General features: G+C 55.9%; 2 protein-coding genes across 3 annotated transcripts in view; one reads left to right on the forward strand and one right to left on the reverse strand.

The window, feature by feature from the left end:
* ZFYVE28 (zinc finger FYVE-type containing 28) overlaps positions 1 to 13,971 on the reverse strand; it is a 152,662-nt gene extending 138,691 nt beyond the window's left edge. For both annotated transcript variants that reach the window (XM_039468455.2, XM_039468454.2), the window contains exon 1: positions 13,442 to 13,971. In XM_039468455.2, coding sequence (XP_039324389.1) covers positions 13,442 to 13,480 — 39 coding nt within the window. In that variant the 5' untranslated portion in view covers positions 13,481 to 13,971. The remainder of the gene's footprint in view (positions 1 to 13,441) is intronic.
* A 160-nt stretch (positions 13,972 to 14,131) lies between these two features.
* CFAP99 (cilia and flagella associated protein 99) overlaps positions 14,132 to 21,617 on the forward strand; it is a 47,756-nt gene continuing 40,270 nt past the window's right edge. Inside the window, exon 1 of the mRNA XM_039468068.2 lies at positions 14,132 to 14,336. The gene's annotated coding sequence lies outside the window, so the exon portion shown is untranslated. The remainder of the gene's footprint in view (positions 14,337 to 21,617) is intronic.

The following is a 21,617-nucleotide window of genomic DNA, read 5'->3' on the forward strand; positions in this document are numbered from 1 at the left end:
AAAATTGAACCATAACAAACCCCATCCACAAGCCGAATTTGTGCCCAAAAGTATATCCTTGGACAGTTCCAAAGTGAGCCCCAGATGCCCCCAGATAGTGGCCTGGGCAAAGGGGTGCCTGGCCTGGGGCCTTGAGGAGAGAAGCCATGTGTCTTCCCCATATTCTGCGCAGAACCACGAAGGGAAGACGGGGTGCGCTGCCAGCTGCTTTTCCATTCTCTCCCCACAGTGAGCTTTGAGGCAGCCCTTCCCCCCACGGTCCTTGGCCTTTTCAAAAGCATCTGGAGCACACCATTGGACCAGGTGTGAGAAGACCAATGGGGCTTCCTGGATGTGGAACGCTGTGGGGGGCTGCAGGTCGGCCGTGCGGACGACCTGTTGATGGGTACGCCCAGCACCCCTGCAGTCTCCCATCATTCACTGCAGTGCCACGCTCCCACTGCACCCAGCCACGTGGCTGAGCTGTAACCTCAAGAGAGCGGGACCATGCTCTGAGATCTTTGGGCCGGGAAGCCTTCCCCAGGTCAGAGGGAAGGGGCCGGGGCACAGAATAATGGTCCCAGTGCCCACTGCCCCTGAGACCTCCCGGCCCTTGGAATGGTCAGGAGGGGGCAGGCGAGGCCAACAGGCAGTGCTCAGGTCACTGTCCCTTGGTTCTTTCAATGGTTTCAAAATGCCCACTGGCCAGGTGCAGTGGCTCACACTGTAATCCCAGCACTTTGGGAGGCTGAGGCAGGCAGATGATGAGGTCAGGAGTTTGAGATCAGCCTGGCCAACAAGGTGAAACCCCGTCTCTACTAAAAATACAAAAATTAGCCGGGCGTGGTGATGGGTGCCTGTAATCCCAGCGATTCGTAAGGCTGAAGCAGGAGAATCGCTGGAACCCGGGAGATGGAGGTTGCAGTGAGCCAAGATCACGCCACTGCACACCAGCCTGGGGGACAGAGTGAGACTCTGTCTCAAAAAGAAAAAAAAAAAACAATGCCCCCTGGGAAGGAGCTGCCCAAGAGCTCCTGTGACTGAGACCAGGTTTAAGGGGGTGGGGCAGTGAGGCCCGGGAGCCACCATGTGCAGCAGGAAGCAGTCCCCTCCCTGTGGGGAAACATGCTGTCACTTTGCTTTGAGCTCTGTGCTTACCTGACACAGGGACAACTTCGCTTCCTTGCTTTTGGTAAACGCCTGGTACCTTTTCTGCCCCTTTCCTCAGCCTTTCTGCAGAAGCCGCCTCGCGGCCATCGCTCGCCAGCAGCACAAGGCTGGACTGCTGAGGCACGAGTGCGATCTCAGGCTCTGTGTGGCAGGTGGGTTTGCCCCACTCACTGTGACTCCCTACTTCTGTGCAATTGTTTCTACAGCTTTATATTCTGCCTTTTGTTTGATGTGACTCGGCTTTGCTGCCCTCTTCCCATCCTTTCCTGCTTCGATTGGATTATTTCCTTTTTCTCTCTTCTCCCGCTCCTGGTTTAGAAGTTGTCCATTCTCTGTAACTATGATCCTAATGCCCACCTGTGGTGATTCACACACTTAGCTCATGGCCTCAAGTCTGCCACCATCTCCAGCCTGATTGCAAACCATCAAAGACCTGGGTGCCAGCTCTGATCGCCATCCAGGCATTGCTGTCCAGAATTCCCACTCCCCCTTGCCGGGAGCATGGAGCCTCAGCTCCCCGAGGTGACGGCCGCCTCCATCCGCCCACTCCCTCCCGACGCCTGTGCCCACCATGGCACCTGCCTCCCACCCCTTCCTTCTGACTTTGATTTTCCTCCTGGAGTACATTTTCCAGCACTTCTCCAGCAAAGATTTGGGGGTGGTTACTTTTTTGTCTTTGTCTAAAACTGTCTTCCATTTTGCTCTCCTCCATGAGCAACAGCTTAGATAAGCGCAGACCTCCACTCTCACTTTGCCCCCTTTGGCCCTTGTAAGATTTCACTCCTCGGTCCTGCGGGCCTCGAGTCTTCAGCCCGTCCAGCAGAGGTGCCCGTGAGTCGCAGCCTGTTCCCTCAGTGCTGCGTTCTGCAGTTTCACTCTGCTGTGACCAGCTGCGCCACTGATCCCATCTGGGGTGTGGGCTTATGAACCTGATGATTCAACTCGGGAAGATTCTCAGCGGAGAGATGAAAACAGCCTCCTCTTTCTCCCTGCTCTCGCTCCTGAAGTCCAGGAGTTGCATCTTGAGCCTTCTCATCCCTCTGTGCCTCAGAACCTCCCACGATGGTACAGGCTAGAGTGCAGTGGCTCCATCTCAGCTCACTGCAACCTCTGCCTCCCAGATTCAAGTCATTCTCCTGCCTCAGCCTCCCGAGTAACTGGGATTACAGGCATGGACCACCACACCCAGCTAATTTCGTATTTTTAGTAGAGACAGGGTTTCTCCATATTGGTCAAGCTGGTCTTGAACTCCCGACCTCAGGTGATTCACCGCCTCGGCCTCCCAAAGTGCTGGGATTACAGACATGAGCCACGTGCCCGGCCAGCCTTATGGTTCTCTCCTCAGTCTCTTGGCTTGATTTGAGCTTATGCAGGCTAGAATTTGTGCTCACGGAGAACTCTTTCTCCTCTGTTTTGTAACTTTCTGCTACGAACTCCATTTCAGAGATGTGGCAGGAAGGCTCCTCCAGGACTCGGCTCAGCCAGGCTGCCCAGGTGACCCTTAGCCCTACTCAGTACTGAAGCAGCCCACAGGGCTTTCCTGACCGCTGGCCTCTGCGCCTCAAGGCCACAGATTCCTGTCTGACCCTTGCTGCAACCCACCCCCACTGGAGCAATGCCTTGCCCAACCCTGTAGCAACATGTCTCCCCTAGCCCCCCACCAGGCCCTGAGCCCCACTGTGAGCGCTCCCAGGACACATCCTACCAAACCAGCACTTTCCCACATCCCCACACCTGCCCTTTGAGATGTGACTCTGCTACTCCCCCCACAGAGAATGGAGGTGACAGCCCCTCCCCTTTAATGGATGCTGGCCTGTGGACGCTGTGGAGGTGATGCTGTGTGACTTCCACGCTGGGCCTCAGGACCACTCAGTCACTCTGCTCCACTGCCCTGAGACTCTGCACTGGGGAGGAAGCCTGGAAGAGTCCTGCCCAACAGCTGCGCCAGCCAGGGTGGACCAAAGGCCCCAAGATGGTTCCGCTGGCTGACCCTGCCCAGCTGAGGCCTCCCCAGATGAGGCCCCGCCCATGTAAGCCTACCTAGATGATGAAGCCCCCCCAGAGGAGCTCACCTAGATGATAAAACTCCCCCCCCAGATGAAGCTGCACCCAGTGAAGCCTCTCCCAGATAAAGCCGCCCCAGATGAGCCCTGCCCAGGTAGGCCTGCCTAGATGCTGAAGCCCTGCGTAGATAAAGCTACACGCAGGTGAAGCCCCTACCCAGCTGTGGCCCTATCCAATGGCCCCACCCAGGGAGCCCTGCCCGCATAAGCCCCGCCTAGATGAAGCCACCCCCAGATGAGGCCCGCCCCACGGGCTGATCCACCCAGTCCTGAATGGGGCAGAAGCAATGGTTTGAAGCTCTCAGTTCTGGGTGGTTTCCAAGTAGACCCTCCCATGCTCTCACCTTTAGGTTTTAGTTTCCTTTTATTGCTGGCACTAGGGGTTATGCCCTCTCTCTTGCCAGCTCAGTACTTTCAAAAGTGTTTCAGTGACTTTATCCAGTATTCCTGGGCACCTCGCAGTGGGGAGGTCTGCCTTTACTCAGTCTTCAATACAGTCCTAAAATCCCCCCGGCCCCCCACCGTCACAGTCCCGGTGGAGTTGCATGGGCACCAAAAGCACTGTCCAAACCCCAACTCCTGCACCCCACCCCCACCCCCAGCTCCTCTCCAGAGCTCCCCATCCCCAAACAGCACCCCACCCCACCCAGGCCCCACCCCACAAGGCCCAGGCCCATCCACTTTCTCCAGAGCTCCCCATCCCCAAACAGCACCCCTCCCCCACCCAGGCCCCACCCCCACCAGGCCCAGGCCCATCTACTTTCCCCATCCAAAGTCACCTGCTGCCACCCTCTCGCTGGAATCCCCGCCACCCGCCGGTCCCAGCTTCCAGCCTTGTCTCTCCCACGGCAGGCCTGGAAGGACCCCGCAAACAGCAGCCCAGACCCCAGCATGCCCCCCACCTTCCTCGACTGTGACCCATCCCCAGGCGACCTCCCAGCCCCCCTTGGCAGCGATTCCACCTCATCAACCTGTGCTCCAAGCACACAGTCTTTTGGGCTTCCTGACCCACTCCCCCTTCCATTCACATCTCAGCAGCCCCCCTCACCGCTCCTCCCCTGGCTGCTGTCTGTCCCTCCGACCCCTGGCTCAGGCAAGGCCCACAGGACCTGACAGCCTTGAAGCTTCCCACTGGGCAGCCCTGCCAGTGCTGTGAGAAGGCTGAGTCCAGTGTGCCCACGGTGGGGTCGGGGGACTCACCCCTGCAGGCAGCTCTGTGGGAGGAGGTCGGTCTGAGAAATTTGTCAGAACTACCCAATGGCGATCAATCCCAGACACAGAGCTCCTGCATGCTGTCTTCTGGAAGCCCCAGGACAAAGGCCCCGGCAGCAGCCCAGGGTGGGAGGAGAGGCTGGGCTGTGACCTGAGGATCCATCTTCACAGGCCAGGAAGATGCCCCAGCCAGGTGACCTCAGTCAGCCATCCTGGCTGGCAGGTTCGTTCCAAAACCCCCAGGTCAGCTGCCCACACTAGGAAGCCAAACCCAAGAACCGTGGCCCTGGACCTATTTCCTATTTTTTTTTACTCAGGGGCAAAACACCTTTTCTCTTGATTATCTATTAACCTCAAAAAGTGTGACAGTTCCTTTTTTTTAATTGAGGTGAAATCCACACAACATACAACTGTCCGTCTTAAAGGGCACAATTCAATGCCATTACTGCATTCACAATGCTGTCCACCCATCACCTCTCCCTGCATTAAAACCCTCTCATCACCCCAAAAGGAAACCCCATACCCTTTAAGTAATCACTCCCCATTCCCACTTCCACTCTCCAGCCCCTGGCAGCCACCCACCTGCTTTCTGTCTCAATGGATCTGTCTCTTCCGGACATCTCATAGAAATGGAATCATACAAGATGCAGCCTTTCACCACTGGCTTCCTTCAGTTAGCACACTGTCTTCCAGGCTCAGGGCTATGGCTTGTACCCTCCATTTCTAATGCTAATGCCAGGCCAGGGTACAGAGTGACCACAGTTATCTCTTCTTCCTTCAATGGTCCCCCTTTTGGCGATTATGTATAGACCTGCTATGAACATGAGTGTACAGTTCTTTTTTTTTTTTTTTGAGACAGAGTCTCGCTCTGTGGCCCAGGCTGGAGTGCAGTGGCACAATCTTGGCTCACCGCAACCTCCACCTTCCAGGCTCAAACAACTCTCCTGCCTCAGCCTCCGGAGTAGCTGGGATGACAGGCAAGTGCCATCATGCCCAGCTAATTTTGTGTGTGTGTTTTTAGTAGAGACGGGTTTCATTGTGTTAGCCAGGATGGTCTCTATCTCCTAACCTTGTGACCCACCCACCTTGGCCTCGAAAAGTGCTGGGATGTGAGCTGCCGCACCTGGCTGAGTATACAATTCTTAAATATATCTGACATTTAAGTAGTCGATTCTGCTTTTAGGTGTTTTTTTGTAATCACAACATCTCTAAAAATAATTGGAAACATTCTTTTATTTTTATTTTATTTTTTTTTTTGAGACGGAGTTTCGCTCTTGTTGCCCAGGCTGGAGTGCAATGGCGCGATCTCGGCTCACCGCAATCTCCGCCTCCTGGGTTCAGGCAATTCTCCTGTCTCAGCCTCCTGAGTAGCTGGGATTATAGGCACACGCCACCATGCCCAGCTAATTTTTTGTATTTTTTTTTTTTTAGTAGAGACGGGGTTTCACCATGTTGACCGGGATGGTCTCTATCTCTTGACCTCGTGATCCACCCGCCTCGGCCTCCCAAAGTGCTGGGATTACAGGCTTGAGCCATCGCGCCTGGCCAGGAAACATTCTTTTTTTTTTTGAGACGGAGTTTCGCTCTTGTTACCCAGGCTGGAGTGCAATGGCGCGATCTCGGCTCACCGCAACCTCCGCCTCCTGGGCTCAGGCAATTCTCCTGCCTCAGCCTCCTAAGTAGCTGGGATTACAGGCATGCACCACCACGCCCAGCTAGTTTTTTGTATTTTTAGTAGAGACGGGGTTTCACCATGTTGACCAGGATGGTCTCGATCTTTCGACCTCGTGATCCTCCCGCCTCGGCCTCCCAAAGTGCTGGTATTACAGGCTTGAGCCACCGTGCCCGGCCAAGGAAACATTCTTAAACACTGAAATCCAAAGAAAAAAATATTGCCCTAAGGACACCATCCTAAATTGGGTGTGCTAGCCCAGTCTCCTAAGAAGCCAGTGTAAAATACCACCCTATCTGGTGGGGGACACCCAGGAGCAGCACAGCTAGAACCCCACCCATGGCAGAGACTGAGAGCCAGCCATGCAGTTTAGGCCCAAGCTCCTTGGCCATGGAGGGGCCCACTTGATGTGCCCCTATACCCCCTGCCTCCCTCCAGCAGGAAAACAATGAGAAACGGAACAACTTCAAAATACTTACTGTAAGAAGGAAAAAATCATTCCATTCATCTTATCCAACTATTCTACATAAATTACCATAACATGAAATGTTCTATTCTACTTCTGCTTAATCTATTCAGATCAGTAAAAAAAAAAAAAAAAAAAAAAAAAAAAAAAAAAAAAAAAAAAAATCCATTCACTTTTGTCTTCCTCCTTCAAATACTTGACTTGCCCATCAATATCTATGTTTTTCTGCAATCCAGCTGAGAAAAGCACAAAAGTAATCATTTCACCAAATGGGATTCATGTAAAATCCGATGACAGGTACAGTTCCTTCCTGCAGGAAAGGAGATGTCACCTGATACCTACGGGTGCCAGCTCTGGGGTCCCATGGACCTGAGTATGACCCCAGCTCTGCTTCCTCCCAGCTGAAGAGGTTCAAGCCAGGTGACTTGTCCTCCCTGAGACTCCGTTTGTAAAAGAGGGTGCATCAGCATGGTTTAAACATTAACAAATGGCCCTGAACAGATAGAAGTGCCTTAGCAGACAGACGTTTATCCCCCTCACGTAACAGTGCAGGGTGAGTGCGCTCCAAACCCCTCCCTGCTGCCACCCCAAGGCCCTGGAGTCCCCTCCTGGGTCCTGAGCACCTGGCCAACAAAAGTGGGGCACAGGCCATGAGAGGACAGCATGAGAGGTTTGGGGGCCAGTCCGACATGGTGAACCCCATTGCTGCCCGCACTAGCTGCAGTCAGCCCCGGTCCTGTCAACCACGGAGGAGGCAGGTGCCCATGTGGTGGGCGAGCACATGGCAGCATCTCTACCCTGAGACGCAGGCAGGGGGCAAAGCAACATCCTTCATCACCATGGGTACCTGTAAAGGGACCCACAGGGGTGCCTGAGGGGTCTTCAGTCAGGGTCTGTTCCCAGCAACCAAGCACCTGCCTCCCACCAGAAAAAGGAGCAGCGGTGGCAGGTCCCCGCTGAGACCCTTTCACTCTCAGAATGGCCGGGCTGGAGGAACTGGAAACTGTGACAGCCTCTGGGACTTCAAGAAATACTGAGATGAAACCCTAAGTAACTAAATGCTGGTGCTGCGGAAGTCCACGCCCACTTTTCCCACCCACTGGTTCTGCCCATGTTGACTGGGGTCCTTCATTGAACCATCACTGTGAGTCTTGGACAGAGATGGTCTCCTCAGAGGCTCCCAACAATTCCACAGGGCAGGTCCCCCATCCCCACCTGAAAGCTAGGGAAACTGAGGCACAGGTGTGGAAGGGATGAGAATTCCCAGCCAGGCCCTGGAGCAGAAGCCCTGCAGCCCCAAGGCTACCTGGACACATGGCCGGCAACCGCTGAGACAAGAAAACACAGGGAAAGGGCAGAAACCCACAGCCTCCCAGCACTGATTTCTCTTTGAAGTGTAACGGGCTCACCATTATTCACCTTTGCACCCAGCACACCCTGAGGCTGCACAAGGCCGTCAACTCAAACAAAACCACACCCTGGCCTGGCCGCCCTTCCCAGCTCTCAGATGTGCACTTTCACACATTTAGAGCAAGCACATCTGGTACTCTGGGAATTCTTGGTGGCTGAAACCAGCCACTGAAGTCTCCTTAAATTACCCATCTCTCCTCTTAAGGTTGAACGAAATGACCTAAAAGCACTCCGCCTGTGAGGCAGGGCACTGAGGCCCTGGCTTCCCTCCCCCGTGCGCGCTGCCTGCTCAGTCCACATAGCGATTCCGCGAAGCTCTTGACTCCCTGCCTCTGACTCTACCATTTAACAGAAACCATACCAGACGTTTCCAGTAAGCGCGCTGCCCTGCTCTGCCTTGCCCTGCCAGGGAAGGAGAGCCCTGAGTGATGGCAGTTGGCACAGCAAGTAATGCCTGCCCTCTGTCTGCAGCCCAGTCTCTCAACCGCCCTGCAAATGCCACTGGCACAGGGCAAGGCACGTGAGGTCCCACACTCCCCCAACCACAAACAGAAACCTCAGCAAAGCTCGGGAAATGAGATGTGAGCTCCTGCTAAGAGTCCCTTCCTAGGAGACCAGGGAGTCGGTTCTACAAAGCCACCTTAAGAGCAGATGGACTCGGGCTTCCTGACACTGCACTCCCGCTGATCACAGCCCGAGAGCTGATGTGGAAAGGAAGGCTCTCTGGGAGGGGTGGCATGCCCTGGACACAGAGGCGGGGAGCCCCAGAGCCTTCTGTATTCAGAGAACCGCTTTCAACAGAGAGAGACCGGTGTGCGGGGCCGGCCGCACCTGCTCTGACTCAGCGCCGCCAAGCATCCTCCCAGGACTTCCCGAACCCCCTCCGTGCCAGGCGCCCACCAGGAGAGGGAGCACTGCCGGGCTCAGCCTGCCCCGCGTCCAGAACACTGACTTTCCATCAGCTGGCCTCGCAGAGAAACGTGCCAGGCCAAGGACAGCCTCCTGCCGCAGCTGAGCACTTAGAGTTGACCAGCGGAAAACCAATCCATCGGTAGCCTGGCTGAGTCATAACTCAAATCCGAAGCTCCTGGAGCAGGGTCTATGCGTGGCATGGAGCATGGGCGCAGTGCGTAGGGACAGCAGCTCACTTCCGAGGTGTCACGTGCTGGCGACTGACCTCTCACAGGCCCCACGCGTGCCAGACCCCAGCTCCCACCAAGACCCCTCCCACGGCACTCCAAGCCCCAGCTATGTATTTCTGGCGGGTCTCTGCCATCACCTGTCACTCTCAGCCACCAGTGGGCAGCCCTAACCAGAGGGCCAGGCTGCACCTCATCTCTGAACATTGGGACCAAACAGATATACCCAGGCCTTGCCTGGTATATTACCACCGATGGGCAGCTCTCTTCAGGGGCCCGTGACCAGGTGGGCTGGAACCCTGGAAATCCCTGGGTGACTGAGGCTGGTTAACACAAGAGCCAAACGGCAGGAGGTCCCACGCTCAGAGCTGCTCAGTCGTAGCACGTTCCCATAAAACATGCCAGTGGGGTTGGCCCCCAGGCGGACTTTACCAAGCCCAAAGCGTTCTTCGTTTAAAAAGCACCCCCACCCCCAACACATCACAAAGGCCATGTCATCGCTAATCTGGGCATGGAATGTTTACAGGAAGTTGCCAAATACACATCACTCAGTAAGGCAGATTTATAAGGAATGTTCCACTGCAAAGAGGTGGGACAAGAAAGGCTAAGAAGCCCCCACTCTGACGACGGTCTAGGGGTGCAGACAAGCAAGCTGTTCTCAGGGTATGTGGTTGGGCATGGTAACCAGCCCCCAGGGAACTATCCCATCCACCTGCCAGCATAACCCACCGAGGTCAGTTACTCCTCAAAGATGGAAAACACATGTTTGTCCTGGTGATTATTGATATGCTCTTTGGTGATGGCCGGGAAATCTTGGCCAGGTCCAAGTAAGGGTCCAGGTCCCTTTCCCGCTTGCTGGGAGTTCTCACCTCCTAGTGACCAGGAACCTCCAGCCAGGTCACTCAATAGAAAGTCATAACCAAGCAAGAAACACACTGAGACTTTTGCTTCAAACGCAGACACCAACTATGCCAAAACGGTTCACCTTTCTAAAGCATCAACTCTCTTGGAAAGACTTTTTACCTAAAGAAAAACAAAAAAAGTATTTTGCCAACATCAACACAGCAGGACAAGCTGACAGGTTTTCCTGCACCGTCTCTCCCAGGTAATGTTCCAAGTCAGGATAATACTTACAAGATCCCAATACTTAACATCGAGAAATATCATACTGGCATTTAAAAGACTGATTAAAGATAGCGAATAGAAATATAATTTGCAAATGTCATTTTAATGTTAAACTTTTATATTATTCATCAGGCATTCTTTTATTCAACTTAGGTAGCTAATACTGTAGCTAATTTTTATTCAGATATTAAAATCTGTGTCACACAGGAATATTTTTAAGCATTTCCAACTGCTTCTTGCAACTGTAAGACCAGTGAATAATGTTTTCATTTCAGAATATTTTCCACCATATTGTAATGAACAAGAAGCTCAGTGTTGGCCAGGCACAGTGGCTCACACCTGTCACCCCAGCACTTGGGGAGGCTGAGGCAGGAGGATTGCTTGAGGCCAGGAATTTGAGTCCAGCCTGGGCAACATAGTGAGCTCCCCTCTCCACAAACACACACACACACACACATACACACACACGTTAAAAAACTTATAAAAATCTCGGTGTGCAGTTTTAAACCAAAGCAGGAATTCAATTAAAAATGCAGTTTGAATTGTACATCTATCTAAATACAAAGTGGGAAAAAAAATTCCTAAGTACAGGCAACAGTCTCCCCCAGATCCATCCTCCCACAGCTGACGTTTAACACTTCAACTCTTCCAGGCCCAGAATCTTCCCAGGACTGCCTTGGTGCTTATTTGTGCCAAAATGTGTTAAATCAGACAGGAAGGAGAAGCATAAAATTCAATTCATAATCCAAGGCAAAAATCTGAGCTTTGGTTTGAAAAATGAAAAGCTATGGGGTGACATAACACACTCCAACCCTTCAAACAATCAAGATATTTAACTCCAAGGACAGATTTCAAATAAGAGACAGCCAAAGTACAGACTGCCCACAGGGCACCAGCTCCCAGAAAATGCCATGGCCAGAGAGAGATCTGAGATGGAGATGTATCTCCAGGCCAGAGCTCAGGAGCTAGACCACACAGCCTGCCAGGAAAAGACAACCAGAAAAAGCAGAGGTGCAGATGAACCCTGTTCCCTCCCTTCCCCGGAAGCACAGCCAGGCTGATCTCTGGGATCAGCTGATTCACTGGCTGTGCCTCTTGGTGCCTGCCGCCTGCCTGAAAAGGCAGCTGCCTGCTGAAGAGGAAATGTTAGGAACACAATTCCTAATTCTTGGGACAACCTCTAATATCACGTTCCACCTTTAAAGTGTCTTCCTAAACCGAAACAGACAAGGCCACTCTGAAATTATTCAGCTACTCATGAAACAGAGTCTAGTACTATTCTTCCTTCCTTTTCAACACGGTAAGAAGGGCAATCCCCCAAATGCGGCCTCTTCCGCAGCCACGTCTTGAGGGGCATCCCCTGGTGTCCCAGCAAGTGCTTTCGGCGACACCAGAATGTCACTTAAGACCTGAGAACATTTCTCCAACTGCCTCCCGCCATTTGTCACAGAAAATAATGCTGCTGTACACCCCCAAAACGCCGTTTCACAAGCGGACTTCGGTTTCTGTAACTGGTGAGGAAAAGTCACTGAAACCAAACGCCACTCCTCATACAGCTGTCCAGAGCGGAGGCCACCGCCCTCGCCCGGCAGAGGCTCCTGGGGGCCCGCAGGCAGGACTGAGAGGGGCTCGGTGGGGCTGCAAAAGGGTAGGCTGGGCGCAGAAGGCAGAGGCGCAGCCCCCAAACCACACCCAGCGCCAGAAAGCGCGAGGCTCCGGACCAACCCTTAAGAAGTCGCTGCTAGGAACAGGGAGGTTGGGAGCAGGGGGCGCCGCCACAACAGGCACCAAGGAACCCTGAGTTCCACGTCCGCACCCGCCCCCCCGCAATCCCCTCCGGGCCAGGCCAAGGCCGAGCGATGGGTGCCCCAGGTACCGAAAGCCCTCAACCCAACACTCCTGCAATGCCAAGCAGAATCCCCCAACCTCAAAGGCTGTGAAGCGCACGCCAAAGCTCCGTGCTCATCTTCCAAACCCACCTCCCGCCTTCTGGAATGGGCGCTAGGGAGGCGAGGATTTCAGGAGACCCCCCCACCACCGTGACAGATCCCCTACGGTGGAGGCGGAGGCCTGGGGGACGCGGGACGGGGACTGGCGGTGAGCGGAGGGAGGAGGGGTAGGTCGGCAACGCAGTGGCCTCCGACATCCGGGCTGCCGGGACGCAGGGCTGGCCCCACTCCCGCCCTTGGTCGCCACGGTGACCCCACCTGAGCCGTGCCCTCCCCCAAGATCTCAGGGCCCGGCCTCCCCGCTGCGCCGACCCGGGGGTGCCACCCTAGGACCCCCAGATGCGCCCTGGACCCAGCGCCGGGATCCCGAACACCGCCGTGCCTCGACCCCGCGACGAGAACGCCCGGCCCCGCTCCGGCTGCAGCGGACACGAGCCCCAGGCGGGCTGCAGGGACGCAGCGCCCGCAGTGCGACTGGCGCAGCCGCCCGAACCCCGACCTCGCGGCGCTAGGGGGGGCGCGGGCGCCCGCTGGGGAGCTGCACTTCCCGCCCCGCCGAGGCTGCTGGGCACGGGCGCACTCGCCCCGCGGGCCGGGCGGAGGACCTGTCCCGGGTTCCAGAGGACGAGAGTGGGGAAGGGACGAGATGGGGTCAAGGGCGGGGACGCGAACTGGGGCGAGGTGCGGATCCGTCCGGGTTCGGCAAGGGAGGCCATTGGCAGTGCCATCAGGATCGTCTCTGGACACGCAAGGACGGGTCTGCCCTGGACCCGGGGATTGGGGAACGACGGTTCTCTCAGAACCCGGGGAAGTGGGGAGAGGGTTTGTTCTGGAGTGCGGAGGGAGGTCCGTTCCCGGCCCCGGACGATGGGGGTGGGGGCAGGAGTGGAACGAGGGGGCGTCCCTGGTGCAGGGAGGGGAGACGCAGAAGTAGCAGGGGGTCGGCTCCGGGCTAGGGAACACGAGGTGCAGGAGGCCCCGTCCAGGACCGGGATGCGGAGGGAGAGGGGCCGTTGTGGGGGCCCGAGAGGAGGAGCAGGACCGTCAGTCCCGACTCGGGCTTAAGAAGCGGGGAGGGGTTCGGATCCGCCCCAGGGACACGGCGGGGAAGGTCCGTCCAAGTCGCAGAGAGGAGGGAAGGATGTCGGCGGTGGGGGAAGAGGCAAGGGGGGTCCGTCTCGGAGGGCGGACGGGCGGTCCTGGGGAGCGCAGAGGCCGCGGCGCGGGGGGCGTCCGGCCCGAGCGGGGCCGCTCACCTTCGGTTTGTAGAGCCACTTTCGGAACCTGTTCATCATCGCCGCGGCGGCCCTGGCCGGGCTCCGGGAGGCCCTCGCCCTCCGCAGCGCTGCGCCCCGGCCCGGCTGCGGCGCGGGGCGGACGCGGAGGCACGGCCGGGGTCCCCGCGCAGTCGCGGGGCGGCTGGGGCAGCGGAGCCGGGAGCGCCGAGCGGGCGGCGGGCAGGTGCGCGGGGCGGGCGCGCGGGGCAGGTGCGCGGCCCTGAGGAGGCTCTGCGAGCGGCGCGCCGGGCGGACCCTCGGACCCGGGAGCGGGCGCTCGGCGCAGGGACCGACGCGGGCACGGGGGCGCGCGGCTCCTCGCGGCTCACTGACACCCGGCGCTCCGCCGGTCACGGCCGCCCCGCGCCGCACATGCGCCTAGGGCGCCGCGAGCCCGGGGCCCACCGCGAGCTGCGGGCGGGGCGGGCGGGGCGGGCGGGGCGGGCGGGGCGGAGGCGGCCCAATCCCCGCGCGGGCGCCGCACCCTGCCCGAGGCGCGCTCCCTGCCCGCGGGGCGACCCGCCGCTCCCGGAGAGGGGCAAGAAACTACAAGTCCCGAAGGGCATGGTGGGGAGGCGGTGCCCGGGGCTCGGCGTCCCGGACCGCGCCGCGGCGCTGTGCATTGTGGGGGTTGTAGTCCACCCGACGGCGCCGGAGCGTGCAGCCGGTTGCTAGGTGACGACGCCAAACAGCCGCCGCGTCCTACCTCCCAGGAGCGGCCCGGCGACTACTGCCAACCCCTTCGCCCCCGCTGGCCCAGGAAGCTGCCGCGGCGGCAGGTGGCGGTGGCAGGAGGGCTCGGCGTCCGGAGGCCCGCCAGGTACCGGGGCGGGACAGGTGCGGGACCTCGCGCCGCCGACTTCCTCGACCCGCGGTAGGTTCCCTCTCGCTCGCTGCTCATCTTGCTTCCTCCAAATACCTTTTTGGTCTTCTTCCCGGCTCCCTGATGAAAGTGAACGGTGCCTTTTTTTTTTTTTTTAATGGCCACTATCAGCGGTGCGTTCTAAAATGATGCTCTCCCGCCCTCGCTACTCCCCGTCACGGTGCCCTAGTTTGTAGCTTAAAATGCTCGCCCGAATCTGAGTACCTGCTCTGTGTTAAGCAGAGAGCCAAACACCCACAGGCGGCCTCCCTTAAACTGCGCATCGACAGCCGAAGAAACGGGCACCACGAGGCCCGCGCGCCCTGGCTGCGGGGCTGCGTCCGGATCGCGGCGGGCCGGGGGCGGCCTGACCCCACAGCGCCGCGCTTTTCCCCGCCGCACCCGCGCCACGTCTCCGGCTGGCTGTGAAACGCGCGGGTGTGGGACACGGGCGACGGAGGTCATGCCGTCCTCCGTTCAGAATCGAGAGGTGTGACCTGTTCCCGCGTGTCCTCACTGGCCAGGGCCAGGTGCTCAGAAAGGTCCGTGGACTCCATGACCACTCTATTCTATCAGACGCAGTGTGAGCCCAGGCGCGCTGGCATCTGAGATTTCCCTTAGGTGGGGGCAGGGGTCCATGTTCGTTTTTGAGTAACTGGTTGATTTTCCCTGCTCTCCTCTCCCTACCACGAAGTCAGCCCTCTGAAGTGTAAAACCCCTCTGGAGTTGCCTCTTATCTCCCAATTCCTTCCCACCTGTTCTTTCTGGAACCTCTCCAGATTGTCACTCAATCACTTATCTGAAGCTCTTTATCAAAGTCATCCTTGACCTTGATGTTGCAAAATCCAGTGATCAGGGGTCAGCACTCACGTCTTCCTTGAACTGTCAGCAGCAGGTGACCCAGCCGATGGCCCTCTCCGTGACACACCATCCTTGCTTGCCTAGAACAGATCACACCGCCGTCCACTTCCCCTCCTCGCCCCTGGCCACTCCTGCTTCATCTCCTTGGCTGGGTGCCTCCTCTGCTCACCGACTCCCCCCACTGGAGACCCTGGACTCGGTCCTCTGAAGCTATCCGCGCCCTCCCTGGGGGATTTCCTAGTCACTTGGTTTTATAAACAAGCATTTTCTCCCAAACCTCTCAAAACCTCCATCTCTAGCTTCAACCCTGAAACTCCAGACCTGTTTACCTGTTCTTCACCATTTGGACGTCTAACAAATCCTCTCAAACGTAAGGTGTCCCTAACTGCAGTCTCAATCTTCCCCCCAAAACCTGCTGCTCCCAAAGCCATCGTTTCTTCAGCACAGGATCCGGAGTAGACACTTGAGAAGCTTGTCCACTGAGTGAGTGGCTGTTCTCTGTGGGTCTGTCCTCGGCCAACTCCAAAGCCTGGAGCAGTTGTGTCTTTCCAGAGGCTTTCTTTATCATTCGAAATTGTGCATGGATGAAGGCTGACCTCGGGGAAGTGGGGTATCAGTTAGATTTAGCTGCATGTATTGAAAAATCCTAACATGACAGTGACCTAAACAAGAAGATTACTCACTTTTATAAAAGAGGTCCATGGGGAGGCAGTCCTGGCTGGTATGGCAGCCCCAAAGCCCTCAAGGATCAGCTTTTCTGGCTGCCATTTGCCACATTTCCTCATGATCCAGGATGGCTGCCCACATTCCTGCCATCACCTCAGTCCAGGTACCGGTTGCAAAAGAGAAGTTGGATATGCCTCTCTCTTTCAGGAAGACTTTCCAGAAGTCAGATGCCTTTCCACTTCTCGAAGGTGGGAGAACTTAGCCACACAACCATGCCCCAGCTGCCAGGGAGGCTGGGAAATGCCATCTTTCAGTTGGGCAGAAGTAGACTTAGCTAAGTATCAGAGCCCTCTAATTTGGGAGGAAAGGGAGAGTAGAGATTGAAAAGCAACCCCCAAAACCTGCCACACGTGGCTGTGTTTAAGCACAAGCCATAGGGGCATGACTTGGCAGCAACCCTTAGGAGACTGGATTTAACCAGGAGAAAAGACTACATTTTAATTAACACACATTTGAGATCTTACATAAATGAGGTCTCTTCTAGTGGTTGAGAGTGTTGAACTGTTTTGTGTCTGATGGAATTTAAACCTCATATCATCCCATTTGTGTCTATAAAAAATTTCATAAGGAAGTTGTAGTCCAGCTCACCTTTTTTTTTTATTATTTGAAATGGAGTCTTGCTCTGTCGTCCAGGCTGGAGTGCAGGGGCACGATCTTGGCTTGCTCAACCTCCACCTCCCTGGTTCAAGCGATTCTCTGCCTCAGCCTTTCAAGTAGCTGAGATTACGGGCACCCACCACCACGCCCGGGGCATTTTTGTATTTTTAGTAGAGACGGGGTTTCACCACCTTGGTCAAGCTGGTCATGAACTCCTGACCTCATGATCCACCTGCCTCAGCCTCCCAAAGTGCTGGGATTACAGGCATGAGCCACCTCACCTGGCCTAGTTCAGCCCATCATTAAATTTGCCTTAAATATAAGATAGTCAGGTCTCAATCAATGGAGTTAATATCAGTGAGGGAAAAAAATCATTAAACTTGGGAATTAAATCCCACTTCCCCATAGATGGTTCTTCATTATTATTATTTATATTATTTTTTAGAGATGGGGTCTTGCTATGTTGCCTAGGCTGGAGTGCAGTGGCTATTCACAGGCATGATCCCACTACTGATCAGTACGGGAGTTTTGACCTGCTCCGTTTCCAACCTGGGCCAGTTCACCCCTCCTTAGGCAACCTAGTGGTCCCCCACTCCTGGGAGGTCACCATATTGATGCCGAACTTAGTGAGGACACCTGATTGACATAGCACACTACAGCCTCGAACTCCAGGGCTCAAGCGATCCTCCCACCTCAGCCTCCCGAGTAGCTGGGACTACAGGCACATACCACCTCGTCCGGTGGTTCTTCATTATTAAAATAAAGCTGAACTTTGGGAGGCTCAGGTGGGAGGATTGCTTGAGGCTGGGAGTTCAAGTAAGACCCTTACTATGGGCAACATAGTAAGACCCCCGTCTCTGCAAAACAAAAGTTAAATACAAAATTAGCCAGGCACGGAAGGCGTATCTATAGTCCCAGCTACTTGGGAGGCAGAGGCGGAAGGATCACTTGAGCTGCAGTGAGCTATCCTCGAACCACTGCACTCCAGCCTAGGTGATGGAGTGAGACCCTAAATCAGAAAAAATGTGTATAAAGCTGAGAATTTGAGAATGAATGAATGAATGAATGAACATAGCTGAGATGCTGAAAGCAGGCATCAAAACTGGTTTTGTTTTTTTTTTTTTTTTAAAGACCAAGTCTCACTCTGTCACACAGGCTGCGGTGCAGTGGCGCGATCTCAGCTCACTGCAACCTCCACCTCCCAGGTTCAAGGGATTCCCCTTACTCAGCCTCTGGAGTAGCCAGGACTGCAAGCGTGCACCACCACACCCAGCAAATTTTTGTGTTTTTAGTAGACAGAGTTTCGCCATCTTGGCCAGGCTGGTCTTAAACTCCTGACCTCATGATCCACCCGCCTCAGCCTCCCAAAGTGCTGGGATTACAGGCGTGAGCCACCGCACCTGGCCAGAACCGGATGAATTTTCCTCCCCAAAGGTGTGATTTTTTTTGACGAAGTTCTTAGGCTAATTTCAGTGGGATTCAGAATTCAAGCATCTCTTTTCCTTACATCCAGCTTTACATACACCTGCTCTGTGCCAGATTCAGGGGTGCAGAAGCCCCGCCCCAGAGACCTTCAGGCCCCACAGTGAAGCAGAGTTCCAGGGGCAGGGCAGGACGATTTTTTGAGTCAGGCTGGACTCCAGAGGGGCTCTTCTGCCCCATCTGCATCTTCAACTTGGTTTGTCCATTTATTCCTTCCAGTTCCTTCCTTCCAGGCCCGCCCTGGATCGGGGGGCAGGCTTGGCACGGCCCTCTTGCTCCTCATCGACTGGCATCACTGAAGGGTGCCTGGGATCAGCCTTTCTCCAGAATGCTCCAGCTCCAGGACAGGGGAGACGGCAGGGAACCCTGCCCTGGAGACTGCTCCCACCACACGCACAGACCACCCTCTCTCGTGCCCGCATCAGCCACAGGGAAGGGCCCTTTTCCTGGGTGTATACCAGTTCCTCCAGGCAGAGCTGTGTCCAGAGCAGATTCGAAAAGGGCTGGGGCAAGGGGACCCCATCCCAGGGCAGCCTTACCCACAACAAGACTTGGGGGCAGGGCAAGAAGAGTCACTCCTTAACATGATTCCTATAAAAGTAGACTTTTACGTTGCTTATTTATTTATTTTTGAGACAGGATCTCACTGTGTCACCCAAGCTAGAGCGTGGTGGTAGATAGATGCCCACTGCAGCCCCGACCTCCTGGGCTGGAGGGACCCCCCCGCACCACAACCTTAGCCTCCCGAGAAGCTAGGACCACGGGCGAGCCACCACTCCTGAGTCATCCTTTAATTGTTTTGTACCCCAGGCTGGTCTCCAACTCCTGGGCTCAAGCAGTCCTCCTGCCTCAGCCTCTCAAAGTGTTGGGATTATAGGTGTGAGCCATGACTCCTGGCCCCAAAAGTAGATGTTTTATTACTTCTAATGGCAAAAACTGCGATTACTTTTGCGCCAACCTAATACCTCGGTTTATGCGTTTCCTCATGAGTCCTGGACTGTGGATGTCATTTTCCTCAATCGTGTTGGCAAAGGTGCCTCTTCTGCACAGATACAGGTCATCCTAACAGTTTATTAGGGATGAGGCGGAGGCCTTCAGAGCCCAGCTGGGCCTCAAGGGCCCACGCAATAGGACATCTTCCGTGGGGACAGGGACCTGGCCCCCAGCCCAAGTGGGCAGCCCCAGTGCAGAGTAGGTTTTCTGGTCTTATTTACTTATAAATATTATTTCAGCATCTATTATTTCCAATTAAGTGAGACAATCAAACTGAAATCTATTGCACGATAGAATCCATCTAAGTAAAAGTTTTTTTAAAGCAGCTATTAAAAAAAGAAAAGAAAAGAAAACAGCCCGGTGAGGTGGCTCATGCCTGGAATCCCAGCACTTTGGGAGGCAGAGGAGGGTGGATCATTTAAGGTCAGGAGCTTGAGACCAGCCTGGCCAACATGGTGAAACCCTGTTCTACTAAAAACACAACAATTAGCCAGGCACTGTGGCGAGTGCCTGTAAATCCAGCTATGCAGGAAGCTAAGGCTAGAGAATTGCTTGAACCCAGGACGCAGAGGTTGCAGTGAGCAGAGATCCCGCCGTTGCACTCCAGCCTGGGTGACAAGAGCAAAACTCGGTCTTAACAAAAAAAGAAAATACAAAAATTAGCCAGGTGTAGTAACAAACACCTGTAATCCTGTAATCCCAGCTACTCGGGAGGCTGAGGCAAGAGAATGGGGTGAGAGGGGCGGAGGTTGCCGTGAGCCAAGATCGCCCCGTTGCACTCCAGCCTGGGCAACAGAGCAAGACACCATCTCAAAAAAAAAAAAAGAAGAAGAAACTAAACCAGAATGATCTTTGCATAGGTCTTATCTTTGGATGTCAAATTCATCTTGAGGATGAAAACCACGAGTACAGCTTAGGGCGCGTGAGCCATTCATGATTTTACCGTCAGCTGTTCCTTCCACAGGCATTGCTGAGGCACTGGCTAGGTGCCAGCTCTGGGCTGAGAGGCCGGGACTCAGGGTGACGCAGCAGGACACTGCCCGAGGCCCTTAGCAATGCAGTGGAAGTGAATGGAAGGATTCACAGGAGCCGAGGGGTGAAGCAGGTGTTGGGTCAGCCTAGGAGCTCGTGGGGGACAAGCAGGACAGTTTGTTTGCGGTTCTGGAGCTACATATGGCGGGCCTTCTCCTCTAAGCCCAAGTGGGCAGAGCTGGGTGCAGGAGAGGACTGGTGACCTGGGGCTATGACAGGGTTAGGAGCTTACAGCCTGGGGGCATTTGTTGGTGATGGATGAAATGGGCCATGACCTCAAACAGCTCCCGGCACAACCTTCCCCAACCCATCCACCAGGACTCAGGCCAACAGCCTGGCGTCCCCCTGCCTTTCCTCCATGCCATCCAGTCCCTAAGGAGAACCTGCCATTCACAGGTGTGGGGGGGACACCTGGGAGACCAGGACAGCAGGCAGCAGCCAGGTGGAACGGCCAGACCAGACAGGCGTCATCTGGACATGTCCAGTGCCCACTCAGACACGGAGCCAGGGAAGAGCATTCCGACGAACACGCGTCTCTGGTTAGGAGAGGCCCTTCTGGGAGGGCTCTGGGCAGCCTGAGCCGCTGTCCAGCAAAGCTGCTGCTGTGGGGAGGGGATGGCAGTGTCGGGTCCACCAGCCACACTCGGCTGCCAAGAGCAGGGTCTCTCAAGGGCACAGGCTACAAACGGTGGGATCGATTGAGCATCTTTTCCCAGGCTCCTTCCAGAGCCAGCATTCCCTCCGGGGATCCCCACACCCTCCGGGTCAGTGCCTGCTTGCCCCCAGGCAGGAGTTACTAGGATCAGGGAGCTTGAGGACACGCTGCTCCCCCGAGCCCAGCCCCTCCCCGCCACACACCCAAACTCATGGCGCTGCCTTTGGCGTGGAGATTCCTGGAGTGGCTGGAGTTCTTTTCCCTTAGGAGTGAGCTTCGGTGGAACAAAGGGCCCCAGAGCCGCTCCAGCTCCTGAGGCCTCGGGTGACACCAGAGCCCAGACAGGGGAGGAAGGGCCGTAGACCAGGCTGCAGGCGGGCGGGGGGTAGGCAAGACCCCTCTGTGTCCAATACCCCTCTGCGTCCCTGAGTCCCCCCCTCCGGCTCTGAAATCTCAGGATTCATTCCCCATGCTGAGCTGTCAGGGAACCTGTCCATCCGGGAGACCGCACCCTTCCGTTCCAGGGGGGCACCTGGCAAGGCAGGGCTAAGGCGGGAGCCCGCTGAGGGCCAGCAGGGCCAGGACCCAGGTGGCGGCGGAGCCAGGCACCAGGGCTCCTGTTGTTGCAGGCTGTGGTCTCAGGGGGCCCTTCATCCCCCAGGGATCATCCCTATTGAGGCCCCAAATCTGCTGCCTCATCTCTTTGTGCACAGAGGCTCCTCCCACTATCCTCAACCTCAAAGGATCGCCTTCCCACCCACTCCCCCACCCTGCAGAACCCAGGGCAGAGGGAGGCTAAGCCACTTGTCCCCAGGGGTTGCCTAGTAGCTCCAGGACTGGAGCCAGGAGAGTGGCACCCCTCACATAGCCTCCACACCCCGCCCCAGCTACCTCCCGCCCCAGTCACAACCCCCACCCCGGCCATGGACGGGGCCCTTTCCTGTGCC

Source organism: Saimiri boliviensis, chromosome 3 (assembly GCF_048565385.1).
Source record: "Saimiri boliviensis isolate mSaiBol1 chromosome 3, mSaiBol1.pri, whole genome shotgun sequence".
NCBI lineage: Eukaryota > Metazoa > Chordata > Mammalia > Primates > Cebidae > Saimiri > Saimiri boliviensis.